The sequence below is a fragment of the Typopeltis vanoorti genome, chromosome 6 (assembly GCF_054136105.1).
Source record: "Typopeltis vanoorti isolate ZY-2024b chromosome 6, IOZ_Tvanoo_1.0, whole genome shotgun sequence".
NCBI classification, from domain to species: Eukaryota; Metazoa; Arthropoda; class Arachnida; order Uropygi; family Thelyphonidae; genus Typopeltis; species Typopeltis vanoorti.
The window spans coordinates 14,935,643-14,951,732 of record NC_143554.1 but is presented as its reverse complement, the minus strand read 5'-3'; the positions used below and the strand labels follow the sequence as shown (position 1 = coordinate 14,951,732).

General features: G+C 36.1%; 1 protein-coding gene across 1 annotated transcript in view; it reads right to left on the bottom strand.

The window, feature by feature from the left end:
• Positions 1–16,090, bottom strand: part of Vps13D (vacuolar protein sorting 13D) — a 1,260,195-nt gene that overhangs the window by 1,079,599 nt on the left and 164,506 nt on the right. Inside the window, exon 14 of the mRNA XM_090393926.1 lies at positions 7,268–7,422. Coding sequence (XP_090250052.1) covers positions 7,268–7,422 — 155 coding nt within the window. The remainder of the gene's footprint in view (positions 1–7,267; positions 7,423–16,090) is intronic.

The window sequence follows — 16,090 nt, the reverse complement described above, 5'->3', positions numbered from 1 at the left end:
TACGAATACCAAAATAAGTGAATTGAATGTATTGAAAGAATGGCAAGTTCAGGACATCCCCCTCCTCTTAAAAAAAAAAAACTCAAATGCCACCCAGTTGGAAGGTATAGAAGACAGGGATGACCAAGGAGAGAATGGAATGAGACCAAAACATAACACTGAGCCTAAATCCCTGAAAGGATGATTATGATCACTCAAGAAAAAAATGAATGAGTTTGAAAACAACAACTGAACCTTGGAGATTCAGTGTAAAATCCCCTGCAAAAAACTGATTCAGCCAAAGAGGCATGTGGTATACTAATCTACAAAGGTAGAAAAATCAGAACTCCATAGTGAAATCGGGTAGTTAGAGGCGGTCAAGAAAAAGAAGAAAATTGAAACATCCTAGCAAGTAAGTTAGCTTGTGCTCTTAGAGAATACACACAAATATGTAAGAAAGCAAAGCATGGTGTGAAACTGGCTAAACAAAAGTCATGGGAAGACTATGGTATCAGTACAACAAATAAATATCAGGAAGGAGGTAAAATATTCTGGAGGCTATTGAAAAGGTATCCGGAGAGTTCATCGAAAAGGCAATTCATCGAAAGACAATTCATTGAAAAGCAATTCATCGAATGACCAATTCATCGAACGACAATTTGTCGCAAATGCAATTCATTGAAAAAACAGTTCACCGAAAATTTTAAATTTTCGAAAATGTTATGAGAAAATTGATCCATTTTGAGCAAACCCTGAACCGTGAATAAGGAGATTACAATGCTACTAGGGAAAAATTATAGAACAATATGGTTCTTATAGTCTTTCTTGTCTGATAACTGTTTCATGTCTGTTCATGGGACTGATTTGCCTGTTTCCAGAAGAAAAGCCCAGCCGTATCTATATTATGCCTGCTAACTTACCTTTAGCAGAACAGGACTGATAAAAATTATGCGTAAATGGGACCAACTACCCAGGTCTTTCTAACTAAACGGCTTCGTTTTTACTGACTGAACTATGAGGGCCTCATTATTATTATTATTGTTGCTAGTAGTAATATGCGACTTCAATACAGCAATTATTATGGGATGAATTTTACTCAGATTCGCTATTTGAAACTTTTACAAAAAAATGTCGAACCGTTCCAGTTTTCAGTTGAGCTATATTCAGGGAGACAATGAAATAATGTGTCCAAATTATGTACTGTATTGCAAAATACAGTACTTAAATTACTCTCTGACTTAAATTACTTAGTAGAAGTTGTTGATACAAGAAGCTGTCTGCATGGTTCAGTTTTTGTTCTAAATGGATTACTTTTACCATAACATTATCGAAAATTTAAAATTTTCTGTGAATTGTTTTTCGATGAATTGCATTTTCGACGAATTGCTTTTTTGATGAATTTTCCTGTAACCATTGAAAATGCTTAGACATGGAGGAAAAGTACTGTAAAAGGATTACAGATGATAAAGATGTCATTGAAATTTAAGATGTCTGGAGTAATTACTTTGAAAGAATGATAAATAAACAAGAAGTGATGGAATGGTGGTAGAAAACACTCAACAGGAATGCAATCAAGAATACATATTGATACTTGAAGTAGAAAAAATAGGAATCAAAAATTTGAAATGTGGATAGTCATCTACACTAGCTGCCTATCCACATTTCAAATTTTTTTGAAAAGTGTTGCAACACTTGCAGGCACAAACTTGACAGAATTGTCTGTTTGCTTACTTGGGTATAATGTATGTTAAAGATAGCAAGCTATTTTTAATCTAAGTCTGGTTTTTTACTCCATTTCCCAAGTAAGCAAACAGACAATTCAGTCAAGTTTGCACTTGCAAGTGTTGCTAGTCTAGCTGACCCTGCACATTGTGCAAGTAAAGGCAACTCATGGTAAAGGTAGAATAAGCTCTGATCACTATTCTTAATATTTACCCTTAATGCAAAGCATATCTCCTTGAGGAGATGTATGATGCTAGGTTGCTTACTTGGGAAATGAAGTAAAAAAACCAGGTTTAGATTTAAAATAGCTTGGTATCTTTAACATATATATATATATATATCCCCCCCAGCCTGTAACTTTTTCCCCCACTGATGGAGTAAAGGACTCTCCCACTGCGGGAAGATTGGGTCTCCTTCTCTTATGGTGACCCCCTCCATCTTGGCATAGTGTTTATTCACGTGTATGAATGAATGTATGAAGGTGGAAGACAATCACAAACATCCATGCCTGGGCGGGGAATTCGAATGCACAGCTTCTTGGCTGAAGAGTGGATATGCTGACCACTCAGCAAACATATATATATATATATATATATATATATAGATAGATAGATTTATGCTTGAATTTTCAGTCCCAGATAATTTTATTGGGATAATTTTTTGGATGTTTGTGATTGCCTGTGAAAATAGTAGTGGTGGTTGGCAGTAGATGGCATTAGTGTAGATGAGTAGTTGCAGTTTGCTGTAGTTGGAGATAGAGTTGTAGAGTAGGTTCCCTCCCTTGATGGGTCTTTGGACTTCCTGGAAGTGTCATGTAATAATAATAATAATTTTAATAATAGTAAAGTTTAATGAATATACTCTGATTTTCACGTTACTGTTGATTTGTTTCATATCAATTCTTGGGCAGAAACTCAATCACATATTTCTGTTTACTGCTCATATATTATTGCTTACATATTAACAATAAGATGACAAAGATATATTTATATATATCTATATGTTTAATGCTTGAATTTTCAGTCCTAGATAATTTTGCTGCGATAATTTTAATAATAGAAAGATGAATGAAGATGATTGATTTTCATGTCGTTGATTTTTTTTGATATCAAGAAAACACCTTTTTCTCTGTTCATCTTTCACTGATAAAATTTCATAGAGCCTAGTCTAAAGTTTAACTTGAAACTCCATAATGTGAATGTGGCTGATTATTGTCAGCATGTATTAAGTTTTGAAGAGAAAGGTGGAATTAGGAAGCCCAGCTGAATTGAATAGTTTATGTGAGAGAATCTGTATCAGGAGCCCTGTAGCTCATTTGGAATAGACAAAACCCTTTGGTTGGAAAGATCTGGGTTCAAATCCCGATGTGAAGAACTTTTATCAGGGCATTTCAACTGAAAGGGAATTGTAGAGTAGGTGCCCTCTCACAGAAACTTACAAAACTCTTTTGTAAGTTTAAGACCACATTATGGTGTATATAAAAATTTTTATAAAAAATAAGCAATTAAAACCCGACAAGTTTCACAACTCTTAAGACTTACATCATCGGGGGTACTAGTACAGAAAAGTTTTACGCAACAAAAGCCTATTAACAATTAATTACACATATTAGATGTTTTGATAACTTCACAACTGTTACATATAATTGATAAACAAGAATACAAAAGGTAAATTCATTACTGTATGCACACTGGAACATTGCTAGTTGTTGCTATCACATCATGTGGTATCACGTGTGTCATATCATAGGTCTGTGGCAGTTAAATTTTTGATGCAAGCAAACCATATTTGATGTAAAATTAAGCCTTGATTTTTATTGCAGTGTATAGAGATCCTAATCATCTGTGAAGCTTCTTTAAATTTTCTTGTAAAACAGTTACAATCAATATATGACATTTTTGTTTGTTGCCAAAGTACTTGATAGCCTGTAGTAGTTGGGTGGAACGTCATGCCTGATTTATGTGCTCTTCTTTTTTCGACATCTTTTACGTTTTCAGACAGGTAGATCTCTCCCAGTCTTCTTGTCTGGCCTATATAACAAATGCCACAAGAGCAATGAATCTCAAAGATGTCTGGTTTTTTCATAGGGTGATGCAAAGGTTTTAGTGAATGTAAAAAGCTTGAGATTTTTTGTAAAGATAAAAAATCCACCTTTACATTGTACTCACAGAGCAACGCAGCCACTTTGTCTGTGACATTCCTGATGTAAGGCAGCATGATTGCATTCTTGAAATCTTGTTTAAGTAAGGAAGTTGCAAGAGATGTATCAAGAATTTTTCTGATTTTCTTAAGCTAATAACCATTGAGTGTGAGGTTCTGTTTCAGGTAGTGCAGTTCTTTATTCCTTTTAACTGACATGCTTGATAAACAGGGTAAACATGAATAACAGGGCCATACAACACACCACCTCCTCCAAATTTGATAGATGGGGTTCTGCACTCTGGAAAGAGACATTTGCTGGGTATCCGCCACACACACACACACACACACACACACATCTGTCCATCTGCTAGGTACAGGGTGTAACATGATTCATTGCTCCAACACAGCTTTCCAAACTTCCATGTCCCACCGTACAAGGGCTTTGCACAACTGAAGATGCTGCTGCATGATGGTTCAAGTAATATAGGTCTTGCACATTGCAGTCCTACCATGGAAAAGCACATTGGGAGCCTTGGTTCTGAATGTTTTTATGCAGATTCATGTTCCAGTCAATGCTAGAACAACCCTCGGTGAGTGTGGTGGGTCATCCACTGCAGGTAGCACTTGCAGCCGACACCCTGCATTTCCGTTTCAATATCCTATCACTGATTGTTCACCTGGAATAGCTAAATTATTCAATAATTTGCCAAAGAGATAGGCCTGCAACATGGCATACTATCACAACGCCTCTTCCAAACTCTGTCAGTTCCCTTCTCACAATCATTTCACCTTGACACAGTTGCACTAACTTCATCATGTTCCTCCAATTTATACTGGCTACAAACAAGTCTCATTATGTGGCACGATGCACCTTATGCTTGGCAGTGTCAGATCAGTTGACTTCTTTCCAAACAGTGCAGATGTAATACGTTTATTCAAGAAAAGATATAAGTTACTGTTAAAGATGAGTATTATCACAGGTAAGAATAGGTAAAGAGTATGCTTTTCTGTGACAAATTCAACAGAACTAATGCTTAGGTTCTTCTCTGTGTATAACTAGATTATTGTGGATAATGCAAGCCTGGTTGGCCTAGTAGATAGTCTATCAGATTTCCAGCCAACAGGTTGTGGATATGGATAGTTTCCAAATGCCTTTAGGTGGGAGATAAATGTCATCTCCTAATTTGAGATAACCACCCCGCTTACTGAACGCGTAAAGCGGCTTGAAAAGGTCCATGTTCAATCTCTATGGTAGGATTTAATTTCTTTTAATTTTTTTCAATGCACAGGAAAATGATAATGAGTATTATCATTTTCCTGTGCATTGATGAGGGTTTAAGTAAATCAGTGGGATTTACTTAAAACTTCCTTTACCAAAAGAGAACAAAAGTGCATTGAAAAACTCCTGACAGCAATGAACATGAGTAACTGTTTTTATAAATATCAAAGTTCATTATTTGAAATTCCTGGTACTTTCATTTGGCCTTTAATCATTATGGAGAGCAGTGATATATTGTTTTCTAGCATCCTGCAAAAATGAATAAGCTGCCAGCCTTGGATCTACCTGCCACCTGCTGTAAATGGATAGCCAGCATTCTCTCTGGTTGTTAATTATGCATGATGATGGATGACACACACACTGTATTTGAGCTTTGCCACCAATGCAAGAGGATCTCAGAACTCTGTTTTATAGCCTACCCTCTTTTTCCTTTACATAAATGATCACTCTCAATCCCTACTAATCCAATTCATAGATGATATTCAAGATGATCATCCAATGATATTATTATTCTACTTTTTTGACAAACTGTGTAGTTTTTAGACACCTCAAGTTTCAAAATCATCTGCAGCCAATGCCTTAAACAATGATCTTTATAATATCCATCAGTGCACTCTTGCTCACTTAAGATTTTATTTTACACCTTTCCCAGCTACTATACCTACACAAATCCCAAATTTGCCCAACCTTAGAATACTGTTCACACATATGGAGTGATGCACCTAAAACGTCCTTAAAAATCCTCAAAGCTGTTCAGAGGAGAGCTATTTAGCTAATAGATGACCATTCCCTCACAGACTCACTTCAAACTATCTCACAAATGCACTGTTTTAGCTCTGCATCTCTCCTACAGGTAATTTCATGGTCTGTTCCAGTGAACTGGTAAACGTTATTTCTGCATTCTCTGTTGGTCAACATCTCTTTTCCCTACAAAAGCATACACATCGAACCTACTTCTCTTTCTCATTTATTCCATGTACTTCTGTCCTTTGGAACAGCCTTCTTCATAATGTTGTTTCCAATAAACACAACCTCCAACTCTTCAGTAAAAATGTCAAAAGGTGGTGTGAACAGAAACTGTGAATGGGTTCAAGGCATGGTTCGATGATCTTTTGGCATGAGAGAGTATGGACCTCCCACAATGAGTTCTTTGATTATTTGGAGGTCAGATAATAATAATAATAACCTCTGAGCTGGGTGAGACATAAAACTCTTCATCAAAGACTGGAGATCATAGATACGAGCATTCTGAGAAATATTAGGGTAGTAAACAGATGATATCGATGGCAGTATAACATTAAAAATGAGGATATTAGGAAAGCACCTAACATTGTTAGCATTCATGATTGTTAGTGGAACTAATTTCAGGTGGTATGGTTACTTATCCAGAATGGAGAAGGAAAGGTTAGGAAAACAAGAAAGTGGTTAAGAAAAAGACCCAGAGGTAGACCAAAATCTAGATGGATTGATACAGTGCCTGAGAAGAGTGAAAAGATTTCATAATATTGAGGTCCTGACAGATAACAGATTAAACTGATGGAAAATTACAATAGGAAGTAGAAATTATGTAATTTTTTTATGTAATACTATCATATCCTGTACAACCCCTGATGGTATAACATCAGGGATTTGATTATAGCATATGCTGCTTCATTCACATCACGAATCTTTGCACATGGGACATATGCTTTCATTGCTCATCCATATAGTACACCTTTCATCATGGAATTAACATATATCATCCTACTCATTTTCATCTGTTTGTTGCAGTCTACTGATCCTCCCTTTCCTGCTATTTGCTAAGCACTTTTCCAGTCTCTCCAACTCTCATGTAATATTACATGAGTTGGACAATATTCATTCATTCATTACTGAAGCCTCGAATTTTTTAACGTCTCGCTGATCTTTTTATTTATTTCATACTTCTTAAATCACACTCTTTGACCTTTAAAAGAATTATGACCCCCTTTCACATTTTTATAGTAACAAAGCTCATATGGCAGTTGTGCTAATTAGACTAGTCATCTGCTTGATGACAAACGCCACTAATTCATTAGTGGTGTTCGCTACAATATACCCAGACTAAATAAATCAAAACAAATGTAAAAATTTCTCATTTAATTATAATGCTGTACTAATAATTACCTATGATCAGCTGATGAATTATTGGGTTTTCTTTCATAAAGAAGCTCAAAAAGGGGACTTTCTGAAGTTGCTTCTGTATGTTTTTGAAAAATGTAGAAAGGTTTTGGATAACTGAAACTGATATTAGTACCTTTGGCCAAGCTAGAATTGAATTCCTTAAAAAAACAAATTAATTAATTAATCAAAATAATGATTTAAAAATGAAGAGTAAATACCAATAAAATTCAGCTTTGAAATTTGTTCTTTATCACACAGCAGTAAAATTTGTAAAAAATTAATCAAGTTCATGAAACTATTTTAAAGATATGTTTCTCTTGTATTAATAAGTAATTATTTGTTATTGTATGCAGTTGAATTTACTAACAGTCATTAAAGAAATGAAATGATGAACTTTCAGAATCATCATACTTGGAAACCATCTTGATTCTACAACACAGATAAAATGGTGATCCATTTATTTTATGATTCAATTATGAATAAATTTAGAGCTAGTAAATATAAAGGAATTATGAAAGCAAGACTTAATTACATGTTATTATAAAGTGAAGTTTAACAGTGGTTTAAGAAAATTAAATAACTTGTGAAATATGTAAATCAATTTATGTTTCAAATAAGGAATTTGTCTTAAAAAATTATTACAGACAACTGATTAATAATGTTCTCTTCTTAACAATAACTTAATTCTATGAATAATATAACAGTATACAACATAAAAAACTTATCTTTTCTCTTGCTTGGTGTGTTTCATAAATAAACTTCTATTCAATTCATTATGTTCACCTATCATACACATTACATTAGAACGGGACTCTGACTTATCAGAATTATTTTAAATTTGAAAGTAGGCATTTAACTAAAATTTCTTCAACCATTCTGATTTCAGTTTTTGATCAGTCCATTTGAAGTAACAAAAAGCAACAAAAAATAAGTCCAAACAATTGTGCTCTGGCTGTATGGATGGAAAGTAATAAAGCTTGGGATTTAGAGAACATATTCAGAATATAAGATGTCCACTTCTTACAATTTTGGATTCAACTGGATTGGATTTATTGGAAAAATAATTCTAATAATTCCATACTGGCTAAATAGAAGTTAATCACGTATGGCATCTAGAATCTCTTTATTTTAACTGGCCCAATTTGTAGTCAAAAAACAGGCAAAACAACATTAGCTGAAGACAGGTTAACATGTTGTAAATGCCTCCATTCTCTTCACACAGGCATGCAGAATAAGTGACGTCCTTCATGAGCATATGCAAAATATCAGAATAATGATAGATTTCTTTGATTCAAGAGTACACCATAAAATGATTCTAAAGGCCAGGCACCAAATAACATATAGGACTTAACTTGACAGTTTAGTCCTATATGCATCAGGAAGTAATCTAGTAATGCATCAGGAAGCTTCCAAACCATATGGTGAAACTTGCTGTCACTAACTCTAGCAGGATATTATATGTATGAGACAATGTCAAGCTACATGTGAACTAAATTTAGTCAGGATGCTCTCCTTGTAGAAATCAGGCCAACAAATCTTTCATTCCCACTGCATTCACCTGCTTTGTGAGTACATCCCCAACAAAGATGCCACCATAATAAACATCAGTGGCACTGAATGGTACTAAATTTGAATTAACATCTCTCTCTCTCTCTCTCTCAGACACACACACAAAATCTATATATCAGAAATCTCACAAAGAAAAATATATATATATATCACAAACACTTTAATTGCTGATTTTTTTTTTTTTTTTAAGATCAATCCCACATGAGATGGATGAACTTAGAACATTAGTCAGGAATGTTGGGTAAAGGCAAAGAATGGGAAAAAGAAGGAATCCATTTACATTTTACTTCTATTTCAAACTGGCTTCCTCTCTAACTTTAGAGATCAAGTTAAAAAGAAGCAATATAGCTTCAAATATAGCTTCAAAGGGCTTCATCTATACCGAGCTCTGTAGCTCGGTATAGATGAAGCCCTTTGGTCAGAAAGACCTGGGTTCAATTCCCATCCATGACATGACACGAGGAACCTTAATCTGATCTCTTTTGACTAAAGGTGAGTTAGCTGATGTTATACAGAAGGCAGAAGATTTTTTTCACTCAGAAACTCAGGTTTTTCGTCCCTCAAAATAGGCAAACCAGCCCCATGAACACACAGGGATACAGCCATGAATGCTTATAACAATGTGAAAGAGATAGGGTCATATCTCTTGATGAGTCACATCATGGTAGTCAACCTCCTGGATGTAGAAGACTCGTGATGATGAATCATCTAATACATATTTTTCACCTACCGACCAAATAATCTTCTTCATCCCCCCTCCCCAAACTATGGACTTTTTCTAAACCAGCACTCCTTCCAAATAGATTGCATTTTTTATTTCTTGATAAGTCCAGCCATAACATTGTCTATCTTTCCTTTTCTACATATCAACCTTCACCCAACCAATCTTAACTTCATATCCTTGCACCAAACAGGGTGATTTCTATGCTTCTTTTCCATGACCGATTACTATTTCCACTCTTCTGATCTAAACACTTGCTCCATCCAGATAACTGAAATAATCATGATGGAATGAGGGCCTTCACACAAAACCCCAAACACTAAGTAAGCTTCAGTTCCCCAAGAAGTGTAACAAAGCACTTCAAGGTAAAAATTCAGCATATCTTAAATGGCTTAGGTCAATAACCCCACCAATGCATTCAGCCTGTAAAAAAACAGCCATTAATATCATTATCAAAAAAATCAGACTTTCAAAAATAAAATTTTAAAAAACTCTTGCTTCACACTATAGGCTGGGGAAGTTTTTTGCATTTGTTAAAGGTAATCCCCTTCTCCTCCAACTCTTCTATAGATATCCAAAGAAAATCAACTCACCCTACATCACAAAATAGCTCACCAAATAATCCATAGGAACTTCGCCAGGAAAACATAAGAAAAATTCCCAAATATATCTGAATAGTAAAGTCTCTTGGTCCAGATGTTACCTCTACAATTGTGTTAAAAACTTGTGCTCAAAAATTAAAATCTATCCCATACTGTCTATAAGTCCTCATCCTTGTCCAGCATCACAAACAGCATGAAAGCAAGCAACAACCTTTATCCAGCATGCCCATAACAAGAGAAATAAAAAAATCAGACATAATCTGGATATCATCTGTTACTCTTCTTTGCACCCTTTCCATAGTTGCTTTATCAGACTGGAATCCAGGAGACCAAATCTACACACAATAATCCAGGCTATTTATCAAAGTCTTATAAATAGGCAAAATGACTTTGTTACCCTTACATGTCAAGGTTTGCTTGAACATCACAATTATCCTCTGAGTTGTATTTGCAAATTTTGTTAATGTGGCCTTGGAACTTAATTCCTATCTGCCAATATGCTAAATCTAATCACGCCAAAGCACATAACTTTATACTTACTAACATTAAACTGAAAGCCATTTTCGTTTGCCCAATTTTCCAGCCTATTCAAATAATTTTGTAAGTGCTGAATATCAGTAGCATCTCTAATTTCCCTACCTATCTTCATACAACTGGAGATCTGTTAGACCCTGCTTAATGTCATTAATGTATAGATTGAACAATAATGGCCCAAGGACTGAACCCTGAGGTACACCACTGGTCATCTTAAATCTCACAGGTTCACACCCACTGTATACCACTTTTTGATATCTGTCTGTCAACCATCCCCTGATCCAAGTCAAGAGTTTATATTCCAATCCCATATCTCCAGTTTATGCAACAGTCTTTCATGTGATATTCTATCAAATGCCTTAGAAAAATCAAACATTAACAGAGTGTATCCATTCCCTTTATCCAAGATGCCGTAACATTTTAATAAAATGAGAAAATTACAAATGACCTTCCCTTAGTAAACCCATGCTGCTCCTTGCAAAGCATAGCTTGCTTGTCTACCCATTTCTGTATGCAATTTCTTACCAACTTCTCTAAAATCTTTACTACCAGACCAAAGATACTGATAGGTCAGTAGTTAGACACATCAGTTTTTGCACCACCCTTGTACAATGGAACTATCATGCATTCCTTCCATTCCTATGGTATCATGAGTGAGCTGAGAATCAAGTTATACAAACATGTGAAAGGCCTAGCCAATTCAGCTGAACATTCCTTTAGTAGATGGACTAATATTCCATCTGTCCCTATAGACAAATTCTTACCCAGGTTATGCAACAGCTCTTCAACCTCATTTTCATAAACCTCTAACTCTTTATCCGATGTAGCAGTAGCACTGTGCACCATGTTACATACACCTAGTTGATATATCTTAGTAAAATGAGCACTCATTAACTGAACAATCCATTTGCTTCTGACACTCGAGTACCATCTGCATTCAGTAAAGTTATTCTTTCACATTCATTCTTTCTTTTGTTTGCAGAATAATAATAAAATTATTTTGGATTGCCTTTAGACTGCTGGGCCAATTTCTTTTCATACTCCAATTTAGTTTTCTGCACAATACTTGTTACTTTTCTGGCCTGAGCTTTATATATTTCATAACTCCTCTCACTCTTATTTTCATGATATTCTTTCTACATCATCTTCTTCTTGTGGATCTCTCACTTAATAAGGTTGCACACCCATTTCACTCCCAACCTATTTATTCTTCGAACACACTAGGGATACATTCAGATACTGCCTCATTACAGCACTTTTTCAAAGATTCCTATGCATTGCTGACATTTTTCCCATTCAGTAACTGATTCAATGAGAACAAAGATAGTATTCTCCTAAGTTGATCATAAGTTCCAGCTTTGTAGTTCAGCGTGTAACCTGTTCTAATTGCAGCATCAATTCAATTAGATACTTCCCAAGAAAGCAGAGCATGATCACTGTAAAATAGCCACATTCTTAACAGAGACCTCTTCTGAAGATATGAGCAAATCCAACACTTTTTGATCTTGAGTTCATTCTTTCACAGTATCTTGCAACAATTCAATAAATTCCTATTCTTTCTTATCCTGAGATTTCTCTTCTAATCAATCAATGTTTGGAAAATTAAAGTTACCCATAATGATCACTTGTTTGGTACCCATAAGGCTAAATTGGTGATGCATTTCTTTGTGCCCCGCAACTGAACTGCCAGGTGGGGTGTACCAACACCCCACCGTATATTTCATTCTGTTATAGGCTCCACTTCACACCAGATGCCCAAATCACTGCTACATGGGACATTGGTGCAATCATTGTTTTCTTGCGTTTCTACCTTAACTGGACTTAAGTCATCTGTTATCATTAGTAGTATTTCTCCTCCTCTCCTATCTCTTCTATCATTCCTAGAAGTAATATACCCACAATCCCAGTATCTGATTCTGATAGACAGATTTCACTAATGCCAACAATCTTAGGCCGCATCATATTCAATAAAGCAATGAACTCAACCTCTTTGTTTCTGTTGCTCTTAGCATTCGTGTACAGACATAATAAATTTCCATCTAGCCCAGCATTTCCCAGATTTTTCCTATGACGGAACACTTCACAAATTCTGAAATTTTCATGAAACACCTCGGTTATTTTGTAATGTATTAATAATTAATTATGGCATAATCATAAAGAGTATTAGTACACTTATGTATACGGTGCGACATGTTGACAAATATAAAATTACATTTAAATCAGTTATCAATCACTGGACTAATGAAATTTTGTAGCATATTATAGTTTCCTCAGGCCAGCATCATTAAATTAATTTGTGCTGGTTTTCATTGACATATTCCATTCTGATTACCAAAAATTTATAATATTGTTATAATGATAACTAATGTTTAAGGAATTGACAGCGTATACTAAAAATATAGATTAAATAAACTTTAATATATACTTTCTGATATTTCGGTGAACGTCACGTTGCCATCTTCTTGGGAACTTACTATAAAGACACATGCACACAAGTACTAATAACAGCAAATGAGACTGAAGCTAGGAAGCTAGCATTTTCCTAAAGTCCTGATGGTGCCCCCTGGCGGGCTATATTGGTAGTTCTTGGCCTTTGGGCTCAAGTTCTTCTGATAAAAGTTTCCCAAATTTGGGGCAGTTTCATATATCCAAATTTGTTGGGGTTTGGCATGTTCCTAAGGGCCGAGGCTGATTCCATGAATAGTCTTTCATACTTGAACTTGCTGCGGTGTATTACTGTGGCTTTCTTCCATTTGTGAAGTGTTCCTATGACGGAACACTTCACAAATTCTGAAATTTTCATGAAACACCTCGGTTATTTTGTAATGTATTAATAATTAATTATGGCATAATCATAAAGAGTATTAGTACACTTATGTATACGGTGCGACATGTTGACAAATATAAAATTACATTTAAATCAGTTATCAATCACTGGACTAATGAAATTTTGTAGCATATTATAGTTTCCTCAGGCCAGCATCATTAAATTAATTTGTGCTGGTTTTCATTGACATATTCCATTCTGATTAACAAAAATTTATAATATTGTTATAATGATAACTAATGTTTAAGGAATTGACAGCGTATACTAAAAATATAGATTAAATAAACTTTAATATATACTTTCTGATATTTCGGTGAACGTCACGTTGCCATCTTCTTGGGAACTTACTATAAAGACACATGCACACAAGTACTAATAACAGCAAATGAGACTGAAGCTAGGAAGCTAGCATTTTCCTAAAGTCCTGATGGTGCCCCCTGGCGGGCTATATTGGTAGTTCTTGGCCTTTGGGCTCAAGTTCTTCTGATAAAAGTTTCCCAAATTTGGGGCAGTTTCATATATCCAAATTTGTTGGGGTTTGGCATGTTCCTAAGGGCCGAGGCTGATTCCATGAATAGTCTTTCATACTTGAACTTGCTGCGGTGTATTACTGTGGCTTTCTTCCATCTTATTCTGTGGCGAGTATCCAGAGCGTGGTCTGCAAGCCCAGAGTGGCTGTACTGGTGAAATCGGATGTAATCCTTGTGTTCTGAGATTCTGATATTTGCTGTCCTGCCTGTTTGGCCAAAGTAGGACAGTTTACAGCTGCAAGGGACCTGGTATACACCAGGTAAGTCTAGGGGAAGTGGTTGGTCTTTGGTGGAGTGGATAAGGGATGCCAGTTTTCTATGTGGTTTGTAACATGTGGTCAGGTCATTTTTTTTTTTTTAAGATTTTATTGATTTTTTCCGAGGTGTCTCTGATGTAGGGAATAGTGATGGATTTAGAGTAATCTTTTTTGTGAAGGGGAGGGGGTGGTGGGTTGTGGATAACTGGGTTAAGTATTTTTTGGAGGGGGTAGCCGTTGGCTGAGAAAGTGTCATGGATGTGATTTAGTTCAGTGGTTAGGGCTTGATCATTAGAACAGATTATTTTTGCCCTGTTGAATAATGTTTTAATAACTCCATATTGTTGTGAGGGGGGGGGGGGGGAATTGTTGGTGAATGTATCTGCCTGTATGGGTGGGTTTTCTATAAACTGAGAAAACCAAGGTTCCATCAGGTTGGCGGGTGACTAGTGTCTAGGAAGGGGAGGCTATTGTTTTCCTCTTTTTCCAGGGTGTTGGTTGTTCAAGTGTGTTAGGAAGGAGAGGAGTGAATCCGGGCCATGTGGCCAAATAGCGAAAACATCATCAATGTAGCAAAGCCATATGGTAGGTTTTTGTGAGGCTGAGTTTAAGGCTTTCTCTTCAAACATCTCCATGAAGAAGTTGGCCAAGGGTGGGGAAAGTGGTGAACCCATGGCTGTCCCCTCTATTTGTTTGTAGAATTTTTCCTGCCAAACGAAATAGCCTGAGTTCATTGTAAACTGAAATAGAGCTGAGATATCGGGAGGAAATTTAGCTTGGATTAGCTCTAAGGTTTCTTTGAGGGGGACATTCGTGAATAGGGAGGAGACATCAAAACTGACCATTATGTCATTATGTTGGAGTGTAAGGTTTTCTATACTGGCTTTGAAGTGGGCTGAGTTTTTTATGTGTGATGGTGTATTGCCAGTATAGTGTGAGAGCACTTTGGCTAAATGCTTGGCTAGTTTGTAAGTGGGGGAATCAATGCCATCCACTATGGGACGTAATGGCACATTTTCTTTGTGTATTTTTGGGAGCCCATATATGCAGGGGGGGGGGGTCTAGAGTTATAGGGTTTTAGTCTGTTGGTAATCTCCACAGGCCAAGAAGTGACCTTCTTAAGGAGCCTATGGAGTTTTCTAATTTGTGAGTTGGTGGGATTGTAATCAATGGGGAGGTAAGTGGAACGATCTAATAATAAAGCCTTGAGCTTACCTGTGTAGTCTTTAAGATTGAGTACCACAGTGGCGTTCCCCTTATCCGCTTTGGTGATCACTATTTTTTTGTTTCTCTTCAATTCTTGTAGTGCCTTGTATTCACTAATGGATATGTTGGATTTTGGAGGTTTTGCTTTATTGAGAACACAGGCTACATCCAATCTAATATCGTTGGCGAATCCCGCGTTCAATTTGAATCATTAATTCCTCGGCCGGTAATTTCCTAGGAGCAATGGCGAAGTTGTGACCACGTGACAGAGCGTGGAGTGCTTCTGGCTTTAAGGTAGCTGACAATAGGTTTACAACAGTGTTGGTTTGTAATTTAGGTTTGGACGCCAAGTTCTTTGTTAATTAATCAAACTTGTTGATATGTCGGCTTCGTACTCGTTCAAATTCTTTTTCAGCTGCCGTACACGAGACGTCATGTAGGATCGACCAAAGCTCGTGATTCAGCGTAAGTGAAAGCTCATTTTCTAGCGTTGATATAGCTCTGTTTATGTTGGCTAGGGAACCGCGTGTAGCGGTAATTTGCTCCCGAAGTAATGCCTGGCTATTGTTATAAGTACTTA